This window comes from Protopterus annectens, chromosome 16.part0 (assembly GCF_019279795.1).
Source record: "Protopterus annectens isolate FY-2018-M chromosome 16.part0, PAN1.0, whole genome shotgun sequence".
NCBI classification, from domain to species: Eukaryota; Metazoa; Chordata; order Ceratodontiformes; family Protopteridae; genus Protopterus; species Protopterus annectens.
Genome location: NC_056750.1, coordinates 174,509,581 through 174,531,436, shown reverse-complemented (window position 1 = coordinate 174,531,436; position 21,856 = coordinate 174,509,581). Strand labels below are relative to the sequence as shown.

The 21,856-nt window shown below is 43.3% G+C and overlaps 1 protein-coding gene across 4 annotated transcripts in view; it reads left to right on the top strand.

Moving 5' to 3' along the window:
* ACIN1 (apoptotic chromatin condensation inducer 1) overlaps positions 1-21,856 on the top strand; it is a 405,577-nt gene that overhangs the window by 74,953 nt on the left and 308,768 nt on the right. For all 4 annotated transcript variants that reach the window (XM_044057793.1, XM_044057795.1, XM_044057797.1 and 1 more), the window contains exon 3: positions 6,182-6,224. In XM_044057793.1, coding sequence (XP_043913728.1) covers positions 6,182-6,224 — 43 coding nt within the window. The remainder of the gene's footprint in view (positions 1-6,181; positions 6,225-21,856) is intronic.

The following is a 21,856-nucleotide window of genomic DNA, read 5'->3' as shown; positions in this document are numbered from 1 at the left end:
TCCTACCTCAGCTTAGGCCTTTAGCTATTCCTCCTGTACTAGACATTGTTGATGATTCTTTTTTGGAATCTAGTTTGGCTCCTGATTCCTTGCCTCCTGCTCCCAGAAAACCTGACTGATACTACAGGGTCCCTAAGTCGCACAAGTTCCTTTTTAAAAAATCCTATTGCGGATCCAGAGACAGGGGCCTAAGGGCATTAAGGCTTCTACTGCTAAAAATTCCTACCCCTTCTGATAGAGACTCCAGGGCGCTGGACAGATGGGGTAAGAAGGTTTATACTTCTGCAACCTTGGCCATTGGGGCTTTAAACTGCTAGTTTCATAAGTATCAGCAACGTGTTATTGGCTTGCTTAAACAGAAAATGATGTCTATTCCAGACTGTGTGGAAATTAAAGAATTACAGGATTTAATGCATTCTGCTGAACAAGTTGGAAAACATACTTTGCAGTGTGGTTTGAGGCCTCTTGCAGGGCTGGTGTTAATGGGTCTGTGCTCAGAAGGCATGCTTGGCTTAAGGAGCAATCTTTGCCTGATCATGTTAAAGCTAAATTGTTGGATGCTCCCTTAAATCAGTTCCGCCTGATTGACAAGTCTGTGGAAGTTGTTAAAAAGATGGAAGATAAAGCTAAATCGATGCAAACTGTTAAAGATTTCTTACAAGTTCAGCCTTCTAGATTTAGTAGGCACTGGCCCTCTAAGAATTGGTCCTTTCCAGCCCCTTCCAGGTCTTCCCAAGCCAAACCCAGACACAGCAAAAACCCCAGTTTTCAGTCCCAGGGGAGACACAGGACTACGCAGTGGGGGGGGGGACTTCCAAATCCGGGAGTAATAAGACTCCCTCCTATGGTAAATTGTCTCAGTGACTTCCTTTTAAAATTTCCAAGCACTTATCAACTTGTCTCTTTGGGGGGAAAGGTTGCTCTTCGTGCAAAGAACTGGGAACTCATTACTCAGGACAAATGGGTTTTAAATATAGTGTCCCAGGGATACAGATTTCACTTCTACACTTTGCCAACGCCAAGCGGGTGGCCGGACCTACCCCCAAATCAGTGTGCAGAGGCCCAAAAACAAGTACTTTCTCTCAAGCATGGGGGCTATTCAACTGTTACCAGAAGAGGAAAAGGGACAAGGTTTCTATTCGGACTTTTCCTGGTACCCAGAAAAGACAATTCATGGCATCCAATCCTGGACCTGTCACATTTCTGGAGATTCCAAAATTCAAGACGCTGACCCTTCACCAATTACTTCCTATGCTAGGCAAAGATGGTTGGCAACACTAGATTTAAAAGAAGCATACCTGCACATCCCTGTCAGGGAATCTTGCAGAAGATACCTACGCTTCAAAGCAGGCTACACACACCATCAGTTCTCTGCACTGCCCCTTGGCTTGTCTACTGCGCCCAGGGTATTCACAGAGTGCCTAGCTCCAGTTATTGCATTTTGCAGGCAAATATTCAAATATAACCATACCTGGACGATTGTCTAATTCAGGCAGAAAGCCAGGATATACTTTTGAATCATCTGGCCTTTGTAGAAAGGGTTCTAACTTGTCTGGGTTACACCATAAACGAAAATAAATCACACCTGGTACCCTGTCAACAAATTATATTCCTGGGAGCAAGCTTGAGTACAACTTCCCAGATGGCTTGCCTCACTCCAGAGAAACAAATTCATTTGATGACCTACTTCAAACAAGTGGCCAAAAACCTTGCCTACGCCTAGAGTTCCTTTGGTGGGCAGAAGCCTGCCACCAAAACAAAGGGACTACCTTTCACACCACCCCCTGCCGCCCAAACCCTAACAATAGATGCATCGGACTATGCATAGGGCGCTCACCTAGCAGGGAAGTGCATTCAGGGCAACTGGAACCCAAATCAAATGCACCTGCATATCAATCAGAAAGAAATGTTTGCTGTACAGAATGCTCGGGCAGCCTTCAAGGACCACATTCTTCCAGGACAACTAATGGTAAAGACAGACAACACCACTGTTATGTGGTCCATAAACAAGCAGGGGGGTACACATTCTTACCCCCTCTGCAGACTAGCCATGGCATTGTGGAACACAGCCTTGAGCTCCCCAAGTGCACCTACAAGCTCAGTTCTTGCCAGGAAAATTAAATACACTGGCAAACGACTAAGCAGAAGCCTCATGGACCCACATGAGTGGAAACTGGAACCAAGGATTTTCAACATGTTGACAAGCAAATGGGGGAGCCCAGATATAGACCTGTTTGCCTCTCCCCAGAACTGCCAATTGGACAAATTTTGCACAAGGACTCCCCACAAACAAGCCTGGAAATTGGGTGCTCTGTCAGCTGGAAAAACCTATCAGTCTGTGCTCCTCCTCCCCCCCCCCCCCCGACTCTGCTCTCCAGAGTACTACTAAAAATCAAACAGGACAAACCAAACATGATTTTGATTGCTCCAGACTGGCCACGCCAACACTGGTACCCCCTCCTGCACAGTGTGTCACGGTTACCCCCATGGCACCTGCCTCAGACTCCTTCACTGTTGTCTCAGCAGGAGAACCAGATTCTGCACCCTCGGCTTCTAACACTGAACCTTGCAGCCTGGCTAATTACATAATCTCTCCTTTACCATCCCTCAGTAAAACTGTGATGGATATCATTTTAGAGGCAAGGATGCCTAGTACTAGAAAATCTTATGCTGAAAAATGGAAAATATTCTGTGGCTGGAATCAGTCTCAAGGGATGAGCACAGCAGCGCCCAGTTTACCTTAGAATTTACAATACTTAACTGAGATGCATCACAAGGGCTTGTCTTTTTTTCCTCCATTAAAATCCATGCCTCAGCCATTTCAGGTCATTATAACACAGAACCTCCCCTCTTCTCTCATCCACTCAAGCAGTTCTTCAGAGGGGCCAAAATTGTGACACCACCCAGGAGAGCTCCAACCCCAGCCTGGGACCTTAACTTTGTTTTGGAGAAACACGCTACCTCCTTTCAAGCCAGCTGCTACTGCAGACTTAAAATTTCTTTCTTGGAAAACAGCTTTTCTGTTGGCAATCACTTCAGCTAGATGGGTATCTGAGTTACAGGCCCTTATGACAGTGGAGCCTTTCATCATCTTTTATTTATTTTTTTTATTTTATTTTACATTTGTTGACCGGGATAGTCTGACTGGATGCATGTCCATTTTCAGCGGAGGCCCGGGGAGAAAAGCTCCAAGGGTAAGCAGATACAGCATTACATAATACCAGCATTACATATTACAAACAGACTATTCACATAGATTACATAAGTAAGCAAGTTAAACAAGTTCCACAGGTTACAGTTAATCCTGAGCACAAGTCAGGATTAAATTAAATTGCACAGTAAACTGGTTAACAGATTTTTACACATTCTAGAGAGAGTTAGCAAGGCTTGATACATTGACATAGCCAGTTAAGTGACAAATGTTGTTTGAGTTTAGTTTTAAATTGACCTAAGGTGGAAAGTAAGGTAATATCAGCTGGAAGAGAGTTCCAGGATCTACTTAGAGTTTGCAAAGAGAGAATAACCAGCTGTGTTATTAATTTTGCTAGTCTGAATTAGTAGTTTGTTAGAGGATCGAAGCGGTCTAGGATTGTTATAGGGGGTGATAATATTTTTAAGTGCAGGAGTATTGTCCGGATTGTAGAGGATTTTATAGGCCATAATCAGTTGGTTATACTGGATTAGGCTGGGTAGTTCAAGCCACCCAAGCTGATTTAGATTGATGCAATGATGTGTCCTAAAAGGCAGCCCAGTGGCAAATCTGGCAATGTGGTTGTAGCAAATTGAGAGTTTAAGGACAGTCTTGTTTAAATTCAAGAGTAGAGGGGATGCATATAGAAGGGTTGAAAGAAGGTGAGAGCGAGCTATGGCAATTTTAGCTGGAGGGGTTAGGAAGGCTTTTATTCTGTAAAGTGACCCTAGTTTTTTATTGATGATTTTGATAGTTTGGTTAACACGTAGGTCAAATTTTAGATTATTGTCTATGATGACACCTAATAGTTTTGTAGATGGGTCAGGGGAGATTATTGTGCCATCATTTGATTTTATGGTAAAGGTGAAAGCGGTAGACCTACGTGTTGGTGAAAATAACAGCATTTTAGTTTTTTTGGGATTTAGGATCAGACTATGTTCAGAAAGCCTGTTTTCTATTGTATTAAAGGTGGTCTGGGTAGCTGACCATAACTCTACTGGAGTTTCGCTTCATCTCTTTCTACTGGAGTTGTGGCTGAGCAAATCAGAGTAGAGTCATCAGCATATTGGTTACAGCTGACTTTTGGGATGACAGTATAAAGGTCGTTAATGAAGATGGAGAACAGCAAGGGCCCTAGTGGTACTCCAAGGGTGTTGGGTAGAAGGTTAGTGAGCGTTCTGCCAGAGGACAGCCTGCTGTCGACCATTCAGGTAGGATTGAAACCATTGGAGGGCTCCAGTATCTAGACAGAATGTTTGCAGGGTGTGGATTAAAAGTTGGTGATCAACCATATCGAATGCCTTGGAAAGATCCAAAAAGGGGGCTGAGGATATGTAATTATTGTTGCGATTATGGTTTATGGTGTTAGTAAAGGCTAGGAGGGCTGAAGTAGTGCTGTGATGAGGACGGAAGCCATGCTGAGTGTCTGCCATAAGGCAATTCTGGATTAGGTGGTGTATGAGTTGTCTATGAATACATTTTTCCATAATCTTTGCAAGTGGAGAGAGTATAGCTATTGGCCTATAATTGGAGAATTCATTAGAGCTGCCTCCTTTGTGAAGTGGGATTACATAGGATATTTTCCAGATGGTGGGAATTTTAGCTTCTACTATGTTCGATTGAGACTGGGTAAGCAATAGCATCAGCTGATTTTTGTAGGTACTCAGCAGGGAGTTGATCAGCAGAAAGTGTAGTAGGTTTTAATTTTTTGATCAAGGTACGGATAAGTGAGGTGGCGACTTTCATGCAGACAGGATGTCCCTGAGAATCAATCCATCCTTCATGCCCAAGGTGGTATCCAGTGTGGCTCTTGAATCAGTCCATTCATTTGCCAACCTTCTTTCCCAATCCACAGAACAAAGGGGAACGGATACTGCATTCCTTAGATGTGCACAGACAACTTAGATTCAACTTGGACAGGACTAAACCTCACAGGAAATCTGAACAACTGCTGGTGGCATTTGCTGCAAGGGCAGAGGGGAAGGCTATTTCAAAGCAAACCATTTCTAAATGGATAGGCCATTGCATTAATTTCTGCTATAAGCACCATGGAAAACAGATCCCCCAGGGGATCAGACCTCACTCCACCAGGGCTGCATCTACCTCTACAGCCTTTCTCAGAGGCGTCCCTACCAGGGACATCCTAGGAGCTGCTACCTGGAGTTCTGTACATACTTTCACCAAGCATTATAATTTGCCAATTTTCTCTAAATCCAGAGCTGGCTTTGCCACTGCAGTCTTGCAGGGCCTTATAGCTAGTCCTAATGCTATCTAAATTCCTCCTCCCAACCATATCTTTGGGATTCTACCCAAATGTAATGACTGCAGCAGTGAAACACGAAGAGCGTAGTACAGTTGTGTACACTTACCATAAATGTAGATGTTGGTGTATTCACTGTTGCAGTCCTGGTTACCCTCCCTCCAGCCCCCTAACTTCTTTTGGCTATACCTCTACTTTCCTTTGCTATGCTTAAAAGCCTTTTTGGGCGTATTTTTTTTTTTGTTGGAGGTATATAATTGTAATTGTATATTTAATTGCTTCCCGTTAGGGGGGCTCATGACATCTGGGGCAAGAAAAACTGATGTAATGGCTTCAGCTGCATGTTTTATACCCCTGACGACCTGACGTCATGGAAGAAGGGATAACAAACGACATAGGACCCAAGACTTTGTTAATCAGGCCGATTTGAGGGCTACCTGCAAGCAGGTAACCCAAATGTACTGACTGCAACAGTGAATACACTCGAACATCTACATTTATGTACACAACTGTACTTTTTCTTTCTCCTAGTTTGAGCTAGTCCAAGACAGACTGCGGTTAATCTGGGTTTAGTTCTGGAAAAGTTTAACACATGTTCCCCCTTTCATGTTTTCAAATGAATGTTTTATTTTTAAAACCATTTAATTATATCCTAATTTTTGTTTTATACTGAGTAAAGGTTATTTTTAATGCTGTTTTTCTCTTTCTCTCTCTGTGGGGTTGTGTTTCAGGATATCGCTCCAAAAGCGTTTATGAGGAAGATTGCTGTAGTCTGTAAGTATCTCCTGCAAAGTGAATTAATATTTTTTTTCTTTATTAGACTATGCATCACAGTCTTGGAGATGAGCAGAAATAGAATCGACTTTCCAGCCATATCCCCATTACTTCTGAACTTTATACAGGTAGTGAAGAGATATGATATGCAGCTTTGTCCCTCCCATGTTTTAAGCTGTTTCAAACAAATTGGGCCATACCCTTGTTTGTATGTGCTGCAGAAATCGTGTAACCAACCACAATTGAAGGAATGTGTGCAACTAATTTTTTTTTTCTGGTGGCAGTGTGCAGAAGGAGAGTAAAAGGGTAAGCGGGATGCATTTGCTACCAGGCACACACAGAACAGGCCTGTCAAAACGTGAAATGTTAACAGGTGTGAAATAATAATTCATATTAACTTCAAAAAAATTTAGTGTCCCAATTCCCTGAAATGAATTTGTTGTAAATCACATTCAGAGAACTTCAGAGCTCCCCAGGGCAAGCCCCTTTGCATTTCCTGCATGTGGGGGGGGGGGGGGGTGCAACTCCCAGAGTACACATGCTAACTCCACAGTTGCACAGCGGTGGAGAAGCAGCAGTCTGTAGTACTGAATGTAAGTTTTTCAGCAAAACAGTTTGAGGTTTGGGACTCTCTGAATTTACCTTTGCAAAGTTTTCATGTTCCCTGGAAGTGGTGCAGTGTGTGGATAAGTATGTTCCTTTGTATGTTTTGCTGTTTAGAGCTGGCTACAGTACTGACATCTGGAAGCATTTCTGTTGTCTTCTTTCTCTTTTGCTTTTAGTTGTACTTAATTTGTTATATGCAGAATGTTAAATGAAAAAAACTGAGGGCTATGCTACTCAACGCCAGGAGTTTAAACATCAAAATGCACGCGCTCCAAGCACTCCTCGGTATGGAGAACGTCGACATAATGTGCAGTAACTGAAACCTGGTTCAAGGCTCCAGAGAGCACATCAGCACTACCGGGCTACAACTCGTACCACACGTTTCAGCCACAGAACACTGACTGAAACGCACAGGGCGGGGGTGTATCAATATTCATCAAGAATACCTACACCTCCAGGTTAGTGGCGCAGCATGATACCTCTGAGATCATCCATGTGCAACTAACATCGGGTAAATCTGCAATGCAAATTGTGGCCTGCTACAGATCACCCTCTATGACCCAGGACCACCACTCCACCTTTCTGGAGACACTGGAAAACATGAAGGTCCTACCGAACACCCTGATATTGGGTGATTTTCAGTTATCCTTTCATTAACTAGGAAAACTACTAGAGTACAAACTCCCCAGGCCCAGCACTTCCTGGAATTCAACTCAAATGCCCTAGATCAGCTGGTAAACTCCCCTACCAGAGGTGAAAACATATTGGACTTGGTCATCACAAACATGGGCGACAGGTGTTACACACTGGATGTCAACCCGTCACTTGTTAGATCAGACCGTAAACTAATCACTCTGGATGTCCACACCCCACCACCACCCCCAACTAAGGAAACCACAGTAAAAAAAACTTTTCTAAAGCAAACTTCACCTTTACTTAAGACGTAGGCGGTAAGTTTCACAGCCCCCACGCCAAAGGATAACGCTGCCCAAGATGTAGAAACCTTTGCAAATGTACTCTGCGAGCACCTACAAGGATGCATGGATCATGCCATCCCTAGCAAAACCCAAGACTCGCTCCTCTAAGAGAAGGAAACCAGTCTGGTGGACCCCTGCCATAAACAAGCTGTACAATAGGAGGAGGAAACTAGTTCAGAAAAAAAGTAAATCCCAAGAAGGAAAGACATCCCTGATCAGTAACGGTAAGAAGTTAAGGTCACTCATAAAATTATCCAAGGCTAACTTCGAAAGAAAAATAGCCAAGGATTCAAAAGATAACCACAAAGCCTTCTTTAGCTATGTTAAGAATCTAAGTGGCAACTCACAGATATGCACCGAACTAGTGCAAAATAGCACAAAATATACTGGACCTACTGATATTGCCAACATCCTGGCAGATAGATTCAGTGCAAACTTCACCCCCCTCTCACCCCAAAAGGGCCCACAACAATACCAGAAAAGTGTAGTGTCCGGGAAATCACAGATGAAAATAGCCCTTTCAAAAGCCAAAAACACAGCGTCAATGGGGCTAGATGGTGTCCCAGGCTGTGTCTTGCACGAACTACAGAATGAACTAACCCCCCCCCCCAACCTAAACACGCTGTTCAGCCTCAGCCTCTCCACAGGCTACGTGCCCATAGAATGGTGCACAGCAATGGTTATTCCACTCCGCAAAGGAGGGGCCACAACTGACCCTGGTAACTATCGCCCCATAAGCCTGACTAGTCTGTTCTGCAAGGCTATGGAGTGCATCATCATGGAACTCGTTGACAAAGACATTGGGAACCTCCAAACACTTGACCCCAACCCAGTTTGGCTTTGTTAGGGGCAAATCATGCCTACTAAACCTGGTTGACTTCTTTGAGACAGTCACCAAGGCCATATATGAGGGAACGGTTGTTCACACAGCCTACCTTGACCTCGCCAAGGCTTTCTACGCCATTCCCCACTCTGGTATTACAGAAAAACTCACCAGCCTGAATATAAACCCCTGAGTCACAAGATGGGTTGCAACTGGCTTACAGACAGAACTCACACGGTAAGAATAGCGGGCTCTAGGTCCGACTCTAATCCAGTCACAAGTGGTGTCCCACAAGGCTCGGCATATACTTCTCAGAAGTACAGGCAAACACAACAGGAGGACTATGGCTAACCAAGTTCGCTGATGACTGCAAACTGGGAGCCATAATTGACTCTCCGGCTGACATGGACATCTTCCAAAAGGGCCTTAATGAGATTGACACCTGGTGTCAAAGTCATGGCCTCAAGATAAATGCCAAAAAATGCAGTCATCCTGTTTGGGGGAAAAACAAAATGCCCATGAATTACCATATAGGTGGCAGCCCCCTTAATACAGAAGAGGTAAGAGATCTGGGAGCCCAGGTAGATACTAATCTCTTTTTTGACAATAATATTGCCAAAGTAGTTAGGAAATCCTTCTGTGTGTCCCATCTAATTACTAAAGGGTTCGCATCTAGAAGTAGAGGTTATAGTGCCCCTCTACTCGTCACTCATCAGACCCATCATAGTACAATGCCCTATTTGGGATGTACCTCACAAGACACTTCCAGCAGCAGGGAAGTACTTCACCAAGAGGATTACTGGCATCAAACACATGTCCTGTGCAACCCGACTGAAAAAACTCCAGCTGTACTCAGTGGAATATCGCTTACTCAGAGGTGATCTCTGCCTGAATTAAAGCCATGTCCAACTCAGAATTGATGGACATGTTCCACCTAAAGAAATCCAAGTCACTGCGAGCCACATGCTCTAGTGAGCTAAACCTTGCCACAACAAAAGTAGAACATGCTGGAGGGATAGATTCCTGTCAGAGACTCCCCATGCTTTGGAACAAAATTCCATACTACATTAGGCAGACTTCCACACTAACACTCCTCTTCAAGAGAAACCTTGACGAGTGGATGAGTAACGGAAAATACACCCCTGGGATCACTTCATTGGCTCTGCTTGACAGAGGATCAGTTATTCAATGGGTGGCGATAGCTGACACACACTGGCTAGGCTTATAAATGCTCTTGGGCGGATTGCCTAATACCTACCTATGAACAGCTTACTTTATTTCATTTGTAGCCTTTTGGCCTGGGTTATAGCTGAAAACTATCTGTGGGCCAGTCTAAAACCTGCCTGACAAGATATCAATGACATTTTGAAGAAGTTAGTACAGTAAAACAAGTTAATTGTCAGTACATCAAAACCTTGCATGCTTTGTTTTTTTTTGTAACTGTCTAGAAGTAGAAAAACTACAGAAATCCTCCCATTACAACATTTTAGTTACCTTATCTAACTGGTATATCTCCAGTAGTACTTCAGTTATAATTTGATCCCTTTTTGCCTTTTAGTCATATTAAAGGTAGTGTGTTTGAGCGTTTACATCTGTTTTATTCTATGTTGCACCATCTCCAACTTGCTTTCTTTTTAATCTGTGATGGCCTCTGTGCTTATAGAGTATGCTCTTCTGTTGCAATGCTAAATTCTAGCCCTGTTACTACTACTACTACTAGTAGTACACTCAAAGTTGGAAGGTTCCTTACACTTTAAAGCAATTTTTTATATTTATATTGCTACCACAAGCTGAATGGCTACTTGGTACTGCTTGTGCCTTACTTTTCGTTTGCTTGCATTACTTGCAGGCTTCTTTATCTTTTGTCCCTCTTTAGCTGCTACTTCTCACTCGGATCCCATAGTCAGGGTGCTCTCTCAGGTGGGATTTTGCTTTATTCTTTTTCTAGGTTAAAAAAAGTTTGCAAGATCACCTCTGCTAAGTTGGAACCTTCTTCCCACAGATAACCCTAAAGAGAAATTACTGAAATACTTTAGAAATGACTGTGAATGTAATTTCTTTCAAGATGATCTCAAAACAGTGCCACTCCTGAAGTGTCAAAACACCCAGAAAATTATTTCCATCTGCAGGGCTGCCTTCCACAACCCCTGATCTCTTAATAGACCTTCACCAGGTTTACACTAACTCTGAGAAAAAAACAGAAGTAAAGCTTAACTTTTTCGAGTTCATAGGTAGGTACTAGGCTATTGGCCCTAGGGCCTATATAAGCCTAGCCAAAGGCACCCTGGCTTTCGCCACCCAAGAAAATTATTTTCCTGTGCCACTGTCGAGCAGAGCCACAGAAGTGATCCTCGGGGTGAAGTTCCTATCTCCCATCCAATCATCAAGATTTTTCTTGAACAGTGCTAATGAGGAGCTTTGTTTGATATAGATAGGTAGTTTGTTCCAGAGTATGGGAAGTCTCTGGGACAGGAATCTATCCTTCCAGCATGTTCTGTTTATTGTGGTGACGAGGTTTAGGTCCCTAGAGCGTGTAGCTCATAGGGATTGGGATTTCTTTAAGTGGAGCATGTCTAAAAGCTCTGGGTTTGACATAGCTTTGTGTGTTAGGCAGAGATCGCCTCTGAGTAGGCGATATGCAACAGGGTAAAGCTGCAGTTTTTTGAGACGGTCTGCATAGGGCATCTGTTTGAGGCCGGTAATCCTCTTTGTGAGGTATTTCTGTGGCCTTTCCAGTTGTTGTAGATGCCTTGTGAGGTACATACCAAAAGGGGCATTGTACTCTATAATGGGTCTAATGAGTGACGAGTAGAGGGGAACAATTTTTTTTTTTTTCCTGGATGAGAAACCTTTTGTGATGAGGTGTGCCACATGAAAGGATTTCCTGACTACTGTGGCAATGTGATTATCAAAGGAGAGACTGCTGTCCACCTGTGTCCCAAGGTCTCTTATCACACTTTCGGTGTTAAGTAGACTACCACCTATGTGGTAGTTCATGGGTACTGAGTTTTTACCAAAAGGAATGGCAATGCACTTTTTGGCATTGAGCTTGAGGCCATGGCTTTGACACCAGGCATCTGTCTCAGCAAGGCCCTTTTGTAGGATGTCCACATCTTGTGGAGTTTTGATTATGGCTCCTAGTTTGCAGTCATCTGCGAACTTCGTTAGCCAAAGACCTTCTGTGTTGGCCTGTACTTCAGAGAAGTAGATACCAAACAGGAGAGGACCCAGGACTGAACACTGTGGTACTCCACTTGTCACTGGTCTGAAGCTGGATTTGGAGTCTGCTACTTTCACAGTGTGGGTTCTGTCATTGAGCCAGTTGGTAACCCATCTTGTGACATAGGGATTTATACCTAGTTTAGTGAGTTTATCTATAGTTCCAGAGTGGGGGATGGTGTCAAAAGCCTTGGCGAGATCTCGATAGGCTGTGTGAACCACCTTACCCTCGTCTACGGCTTTGGTGACTGCTTCAAATAAGTCTATCAGGTTTAGGAGACATGATCTGCCTTTTACAAACCCGAACTGGGTGGGGTCCTGAGTTTGGAGATTACCAATGTCATTGTTTATAAATTCCATGATGATACGCTCCATAGCCTTGCAGACCAGGCTCGTTAGGCTAATGGGGCGGTAGTTTCTGGGGTCTGTGGTGGCTCCCCCTTTGTGGAGTGGGATAACTGTCGCTGTGCGCCATTCAGTGGGCACATAGCCTGAGGTGAGGCTATGATTGAACATGGTACTTAGGTGGGGTGCCAGTTCGTTCTGTAGTTCATGTAGAGCACAGCCTGGGATGTTGTCAGGTCCCATGGATGCTGTGTTCTTTGCTTTGGATAGTGTGTTTTTAACCTGTGCAGCCGTGATTACAGGAACTTTGCATTCTTCTGGTATAGAGATGGGCCTTTTAGGGGATGACAGAGGGGTAAAGTTAGCACTGAACCTATCTGTCAGGATGTTGGCAATATCCGTTGGTTCTGTATATTTAGTGCCATTGTGCTGTAACTCAGAGCAGATCTGAGTGTTGCCATTGAGATTCCTGATATAGCTATAGAATGCTTTGTGGTTGTGTTTAGAGTCAGTGATTATTTTGTTTTCATAACTAGCTTTGGAGGATTTCATGAGGGATTTCAGCTTCTTACTGAAGCTGACCAGGGAGTTTCTCCAATCATGGGATTTTACTTTTTTTTTTTTTCGCAACAGTTTCTTCTGTTGTACAGTTTGTTTATGGCAGGGGACCACCAGATTGGCTTTCTTTTTTTGGAGGATAGCATCTTGGTTCTGTTAGGGATTGCACGATCCATGCACTCATGTAAGTGCTTATAAAGTGCATTTGTGTAGGATTCAGCAGTCCTACATCTATTGTCCGCCAGCATGGGTGTCGTGAAGTTTGCCACTTCTGTCTTAAGCGTGAAGTTGGCTTTGGAGAAATTTTTTACTGTGGTTTCCCTAATGGGGGGTGGGGGAGGGATGTGGATGTCTAGGGTGATTAGCTTATGGTCGGATCTGACCAATGAGGAATTGACCTCTGGTGTGAAGCACTGGTTTCCCATGTTGGTAATAACCAGGTCTAGGATATTGCTGCCCCTGGTGGGGGGTGTGGATAATTTGATCCATGGCATTGGAATTTATGAATTCCAGAAAACGTTGAGCACAAGAGTTGGTACACTAGTAGTTTTCCCAGTTAATGGTAGGGTAGTTGAAAACGCCCATTATTAGGGTGTTAGGTTGTACCCTAATATTTTCCTGTGTATTAAGAAATGAGGAGTGGGAATCCTGGGGCATGGTGGGGGATCTGTAGCAAGCTACAATTTGGATTGCGGTCTTGCCCAGAGTTAGTTGCACTTGGATAATCTCGGATGCATTATGCTGGACAGCTAGCCTGGAGGTGTGGATATCCTTAATGAGTATGGACACGCCTCTGCCTTTAGTGTTTCAGTCCAGGTTAGGTGGCCGAAAGGTGTGGTATAAATTATAGCCTGGTAATGCAGGGGTACACTCTGGAGCCTTGAACCAAGTCTCTGTCACTGCACAGATGTAAATGTTCTCCATTTTAAGGAGTGCCTCGAGAGAGTGCATTTTGAGGTTTAGACTTCTAGCATTGACTAGCAATACCCTCAGATTCTTCTTGCCTGTACCTGTTATGGTGGTGAATTTGTCATTTGAACCTTGCCTAAAAAAGGCACTATAGGGGTGGCTAGAGCCTTAGCCAGTATCCAGAATCCCAGGGGAGACAGGTGCAGGCCATCTCTGGCAAAGCATCGTGGCTTGTCGATCATGTCATCCCAGGCAGACAGATACTGGATCCCCTTAGAATGACACCAGAAGCTTAGCCAATTGTTGAAGTCAATCATTTTGTCCTTGTACTGTGGTGGTATTCTGGGTGATGGCAGGATGCTACTCAGGGCTAGGGTCATACCTGCCTGGGCTACAAGATCGGACAGCTCCTCCATGTCCCTTTTCATGTAGTCCAAGGAGGTACGTGTCAGGTCATTCACACCAACATGGGCAATGACAGTGTCATATTTGTACTTGTTGTGGAGTGACCTGAGTGCATGCGTTATGTGGCGGATCCTGGCAACCGACAGGCAGCTGACAGTAACTTTCTCCTTGTTTAGCCTGGTGAGTGGAACATCAGTGTGCCTGACTATAGAGTCACCTATGACCAGAGTGTTGGGTACGTTGTTATGCCTTATGGGCTATGGTTGAGTGGCACACTGAGTTTGTGGGCTATGTGTCATTTGGGTTGTGTTGGGGGGTGGAGATTGCTTGTGTTTCTGCTTTGGAGGTATCTGTTGCTTGGGCAGGTTTTTACTGAGAGCCTCCGCGAATGTAGGTGTGTGTTTTGTGTTTCTGTGTGTGTGTTTTGGTGGCGTAGGGTTTGAGGGACTATGTGCCAAGTGTGGTGTGGTGCAAGTGTTTACCTTCTCTTCTTAGGTAACAGAAAGTTGAAACCTGAGACAGCTTTTAAGAAAGAAATCTCAAAAGAACCAATGAGGTGCTTAGTCTAAGCTGTAGTCCAGGTGACCTCAGTCAGCCAATGACCTCAAACAATTCTCTCACCGAAATGCCTGATTGCTTTGGCTAAACCAAGATGTCCCTGAATATGTGCTCAGACACACAGCCTCCACAAACACTAGGCCCAAATACAAGCCTGAATATGGAAATGCTACAAATATCCCCACTACTTAGAAACAAACTGCAGAAATGTTTCTCACAGCTGAAAAGCAGCAGTGAGCCTTTAAATTAAAGTTTTAAACAGCTAAAGGAGCCTCTAGAAAAACAGAGTTTAACTGCAACAAGTTATCAGAAACAACCCAACAGATGCTTAATAAAAGTGGACAATTTCCAGTTAATACCTCACACACAGTGAAACTAGCTAGAAAATACACAGTACACAAAGTGCTATAAATAACAAAGAAATAAAGAACAAAATAAACAAAAAAAAACAGGATACTTAATGTTATATATTATAGCTCAGAGTTTGCTCAGTGTAAAAAAGAGTTGAATTATGAATTTTCACAATTGAATGTGTGTGACCCAGGCAGTTCTTATCTAGGGAAAATTTTGCTTACAGGAAGATCATAGGTTTCTGTTTTGACTTTCTGTTCTTTGATGCATCAGCACGGTAAGTTTCCCTTGTTGGTGCAGTTTACAGTTAATAAGCGGGAAAGTCTGAGTGTGTGATGTGCTTTGAAAAGTAGCAAGTCGGACAGTATTGCAGCAGTATGTGAAGGAGAGAAGTACATGATAGAAGGGATAGCATTGAGGTGTGGTTGGTAAGAGAAAGGGAAAGTAGAGGAGCAAAGTGTGTCTTGGTGTAGAGAACTCTGTTATGGCTAGGGAAGGGTTGTTGAGGGTGTAGTGTAAGATCATTTGAAGCTAAACTGGGTGGTTGAAATGCTTAGTGTGTACAGAAAAAGGGTATGATTTAGGTAGCCTGGTATCTTGAGAATATAATTTAACTTTTCTAAAGACTTTTGAATAGTGCAGCTGTAACATTAAGCACTTCTTCGCTGTGAGATTTTGGTGGCATTTGGTGCGTTTCTCAGTTCTGCTCCTACTGAAGTCTGAAGCCATCTGTTCAGTTGATGATGTGGTGGTGGTAGGATGTGCTATGTTCTGTACTGTTGGGTGGCACCATTTCCTACAGCATGCTGCTAATTGCTTGGATCTGTTTTCATTTAACAAATGAGTCTGTTGCCTTTGGCTAAAATGGCTATAAAAAGATTTCTTTCTGGTCATGGATTTATATGTGAACATCAGTGATCTGTTTCTTATTGTAAAAATAATTTAGAAGCTTTTATCAGTAGTAGTCCTGTTGTTACCAGGTTATAAATGTGTAAAAGAATACACTAAGGGGAAGAAGGGGACCAGAAATGGGAAACCTCATGTAGGTCTTCGACATTTCTCTAGACTTGAAGGTGCTGGTTCCATTGGAAAGCTCATCCAGTCCTCCTTGTCCTACACCCCTGCAGCACCTGAAGCCACTGTAGAGGCTTCCATATCTTGTAACATTGGCTTGACCTTCTGAGCCAATTCCTGTTCTCAATTTCTTCAAGAAGGAATGCTTAAGATGAGCTAGTAAGGTGCAGCTAAATCCAGGCCTACTACCCCCCCCCCCCAGTCAGTCACAAAAGACACTTCAGGCATCCGTGGGGCAATATCTCAAGGTAATCATGCTCCAGAGCACGTGGGGGCCTCGTATCAGAGGCAAGCACATAAATGTCAAGAAGTGATTGTGCTAATAAATGCCCTCAAAGCTGTAAATCGGCTGTAGGATCCTGGTCCCTTTTTAGTGGCAACAGATAATGCCACAGAGATGGGTATGTTAACAAGGAGAGACAAGATCCCACCTCCTTTGCAGACAAGCCATGGTTGCCTGTTAACTGGCAACCTAATGCTTTCTCATTCTTCAGGCTACTTGGATCCCTTCTGAGATGAAAACAATTGCAGACACCAAGGATATCCAAGGTTAATCTCATGAGCGGGTACTACATCCAGAGGTCTTCCAAGAGATTGTCCGTCAGTGGGGCACTTCCCAAGTAGATCTGTCTGTCTGATGCCTGTCTCAGCTGGCAACTAAACCGGTTGTGCTCCAGGATACCTTGCAGCAGTGCCTGGAAAACTTGGGAATTCCTTTTCCTTGGACAGGGATGTTATCTGCTTTCCTTACTTTCATTCTAATATTAAAAGTTCTTAAAGATGCACTTCACAAAGATGCAGCTGGTTACTCACTTTTGGCCTAGTCAACAATTGATTGGCTTTTCCTACTTTCTTTGTTAAAAAGAGGTTCTGTTTACTTCACAAAAAATATTTATTTGGTTGTATTGTGGTTGATTGGATTGCTCTGATTGAAGCCTTCTTTTTTTTCTGTCAGCATGGTTGGCAAGGCTTTGGGTTTTAAGTGTGCTGCCAACGGCCACAAGATTCCTCCCAGGACCTGCATTAGAAGTATGGGTATTGCATGGTGTAGGCACATTTAGATTAATTCTGTGGTATTTGCTCTTGCTTTGGTCCTCAAGCCCTTTCAGACTGATATTCCAAGCTTGCTTTGAAGGGCCTTGTCACTGTCTTAAGCAGGAAACTACAACACTTCTCTACATGTTCTCTTCCAAAAAGTGTTCTGAGAAGTCTGCGAGACAAGTTGAGAGAGATCAGAAAGGACTGGGATCATTCAAAAGATAGTCAGGCAGTAAGGGTCTCCAGATCTATTTACACTTCAAGGTCCTGCTCCAATGGTCCCTTGACCTTATCCAGCAGCCCCTGCATCAATGCTGGGGTTATGTCTGGCTCTAGTGCAGTCCCCAGTTGCTTATTGTTTGCCATTGTTTTCACAGGAGCAGTCTTCCCTCTTGGATCTGGTTTTCAACTCTTCCAGAGGATGTGTGTGGGCACCATTCCTCCAAGCCACCTTCTTTATCTTTTTTTAGGTCAGTACAGTCTTTGAGGAGCCTGAGTCCAGTGTGAATAGAATGGGGACCTTTTTTGAAGACCCAGATTCAGCTAGGGGTTCTTCCCACGCCTCCCACCTCGGGTGACAAGACCGAGCTCCAGTACCGTCACATTGGTTTTTCCTTCTCCGATCTATGCTTTTGATCAGGTGGCTTTGGGTCTAGGTTTATCCCATGTGGTTTCTTTGCTTGAATCGGTGACCTGGTGTCATCATGTCTGGTAATTCTTTGACTCTGTTCTGACAACATCAGATCTGTGTAGGTCCCAGTGCCAATAATTCTGGGTCGGGGCCCAGGCTTGGAGTCAGCTCTGAAGTTGTTGTTTTCCCTGCCTCTTTGGGCTTCTGCCTTTGACAGCTTGACATTGGCTTCTGATCCAAGCCAGACCATGTCTTGGGAGTAGCTTCTGTCAGAGTCCTTGGATCCAAGGAGATAATTCAACTTCAGCGTTCAAGGCCTTTTGAGAAGGTCCTCTTCTATTTGATGGAGGGTGTGAGCCATCCATTCTGTGATTTGTCCAGAATTTCTGTAGTTTCAGTGGCTTTGATTCCTTGTTATCAGTTATCCATGGAGAACTGGCACAAACTAGCCTTCAAACCCAAATTTGTGGTTTCCCCACTTATTCCTATTATCCCCCAACTACTGTCCTCTGCAAAAGATCCTAGGAAGCACAGATGTAAAAAGAAACATTTGGATTCCCCACAGGAGTCTGTCACTGACTTCAATAAGGTTGAATGGTCTCCCAGATCTCCCTTCAGATGTCTTACTTTGGAGAGTTTCTGGAATTGTGTAGGCAGAGGGGAAGTTGTTCCACTAATGTACCTTCCCAAGAAGAGTCGCTGTTTCTCAAAGCATTTGATGCAGGCCTGTCGTCTTCCTGAGTGCCTCTCTCAATGGACTGCTTTGACATGGTGTCCTAGTGGGAATGGAAAGAGTCTGATGCGGTGGAATCCATTTCTTGTAAGCTGGATAAGGTCTTCATCTCTCCTAGAGAGACAGCCCACTGCAGTAAGGGGCCTGCAGCGTTGTGGTGTCAGCCAGTAATAGAGACCTCTTTGAGGAGATTTTCTGTTTTATTCCCCCTTACAGGGAGTCTCAAGTTCTCAAAACAACACAAAAAAATCTCCTGAAGTTAAAGGGCTTCCAAAACAATAAAACCAATGTAGAAAACAGAAACAGATGAAAGTCCACCACAGTTGTCTTTATTACACTACAAAGCTTTCGAGTAAAACTTTTCATCGGTATCTAAAAACAGAGTTTAAATACTTAATAGCAGCCAATTAAATATCGCATGTTCTAAGCTTATTAAAGCTGTTAAAGTGCTCATATAAAAAATATATACTTAGCTAAGTATATATTTTTATGTGGGCACTTGAATTTTAATAAGCTTAGAACATGTGATGTTTAATTGGCTGCTATTAAGTATTTAAACTCAGAACGACTGCTTTTAGATACTGATGAACAGTTTTACTCAAAAGCTTTGTCGTGTAATAAAGACAACTGTGGTGGACTTTAAGCTACATTGGAGTCTCAAGTCGTGGGCAGATTTGGGAAGTGTGCGTATGCGACCTTTGCCTTGGAGTACTGAACTACATGACTTGCTCAACTAGACTTTAGAAAGATTTTACTAAAAAGTTGTCACAATCCCTTTTTATGTGCTGAGATGGTTGAGTCCTACAGGGTAACAGATTCTTAGCTGGCTGTCATGCAGTCCATGCATCAACTCTTGAGTGTGGCTGATGGCACAGCAAGAGCAGCAGGTACCAACCTTACCATTTGTTGCCATGCCTGGATGCATTGTGAGTTTGTAGAGAGCTTTAAGATGTCTTTCCTGTATGCCCCATTTTATGGGTCCACCTTGTTTGAAGCTGAGGTCAAGGACACCTTAACCAGGAGCGAGTACGATGACAAAACTCTATCTGCTATCTGAATCTGTTTCTCCACACCTCGGGAGTTGCATAACCAGAATGGTATGACATTTTTGTGGTTTCAAAAGTCCCTGGGGCAGAGGGCAATTTTTATTGTACATAACCTGAGACAGAGGTGGGTTGCAGAACCAAGGGTTTCAAGGTACTTTCACTGACAACCCTTCCAGTGCTCCTGAAGGATTGCCCGACTGTGCTGCTCTGGATTGTTTCAAGGATGTTGGTTAACACTGTAACTAACCAACCATCCAGTTAGATTGTCATACTCTGCTCCAAACATGTTATGTCACTTGTAAATGCTTTTCTGTTCATGTTCTTTACACATGAAGAGGTTGCACACACAATATGACAGAATACTTTATAGTTCTGTAAGTATATAACCAATATTTTCAGAATGTATAAATTGCAGTCAAGGTTGTAACACTGTTTTAGCTGCAGTTCTGTTTAGTTTTTTTTTTTTTTTTTCCTTTAACATTACTTTTGGACAGGGTTGTAACTGAAAGGGGTCTTTGGGCCAGCCTGTCCATCCATTTAACAAATGGTGACACCTTCCTTGTATGTTTTTCCCTTTTTAATTTTCTGTAACAGGTCGTAGACAAAAAAGGACCCTTCAAGTAAAATTAAAATCGTAAGGTAAAAAAATTAGTCAAAAGGAAAACCATGAATAATCGGGCAACACTTACTCCTGTGGACAAGCCCTAAGAAGCCAAATAGGAAATTGGCTGTGTCACTAGAAATGGAGAGAAGCATCTGGCAGCAAGGCAGAATAACAGGCAAAATATAGATGTACATTTAAAGCAAAGAGCAATTGTAATAAATCACTGACAAATGGGCAGGGGTTGGCTGCAGCCCCTACCATGATGGCAGAAAGGTAAAACTGCAAAGTTGCATTACCATGGAAGCCTTTAGGATGAAGGAGAGCGCAATCCTGATGACTAGGTGAAAGTCATGGAGTTGTAATTTAGTTGAGTTATAAATGCAGGACTTTACCCATTATGACCTTTGTTTGTATCATTTTTCCTGATAACCACACATTGTCCTGTTGCATAACCACACGGGGAGCTCACCTGGCCAGACTCCCCTCACATGCCTGTTGCATGCTTCCAGTGATTATAAAAAGTGTACACACATGCCAGTTTTTTTGCGATTTAAAAAATGAGACCACAATAAATAATTTCAAAACTTTTCTCACCTTTAATGTGACCTATAACCTGTACAATTCAATTGAAAAACAAATCTGTTAGGGGAAAAATATAAAAAATAAAGAATGTACAGTAAGTTGGTTGCATAAGTGTGCACACACTTAAACTAATACTTTGTTGAAGCACCTCTCACATATTCAAATTCCAGGTCGTACTTGTAGAGCAACCTTCATTGCTCCGAAACCCCTTTCCAGTCTTTGGGTTCAGGAAAGATCTCTTTCTTTTTCACCCTGGTGACTTCATGTTGACATAGCCCTACCATAGATGTTTCTGTGGCAGATGAAGTTGACACAACCTTACCATAGATGTTTGTCTGTGGCAGATAAAGTTGCTAGAGTTAACTTTTTAAGTGTTTGTAACTGCTGCTTTGCAGTATTTCCTCTCCTTGGTGGGCAGTCCTGACAGTTTTCTGTTTGTTTCTACTTTTGACTTGAAGTGGTGTATTTAGGCAGAGGATTAAATGTCTTGTTTAATGCTTTCCTTGGTGTTAGGTAGGCTCCTACTTTGCCAGGGAGTATGATCTGTGATGCTAAATTGTGAATATTTTGTGAAAGAGATGGATTTCGTGAGAGAGGTCCTACCCTTGGGGAATATTACCTTGTGCCAGTAAGGGACCCAGCACAGGCATCTTAAGTGTATACGGCATCTTTTGTTCACTTGTCAAACAGGATCCTGGCTCACGGACAGATCTACTTCTCTTAAGTACAGGCAAACACAGAGAAGGTCTTTGGCAAACAAAGTTTGCAGATGACTGCAAACTAGGAGCCATAATCGAAACTCCTTACGATGTGGACAATACTACAAAAGGGCCTCACTGCGACAGATGCCTGATGTCGAAGCCATGGCCTGAAGCACAGTGCCAAAAAGTGTATTGTCACCCCCTTTGGTAAAAACTCTGTACCCATGAACTATCACATAGTTGGTAGTCTACTTAATGCCGAAAGTGTGATGAGACCTTGGGACACAGGTGGACAGTAGTCTCTCCTTTGATAATCACATCACCACAGTGGTCAGGAAATCCTTCTGTGTGGCTCAACCCATCACAAAAGGTTTCTCATCCATAAAAAAAGAGGTCATTGTTCCCCTCTACTCATCACTCATTAGACCCATTATAGAGTACAAACGCCCCTTTAGGTTTGTACCTCACAAGA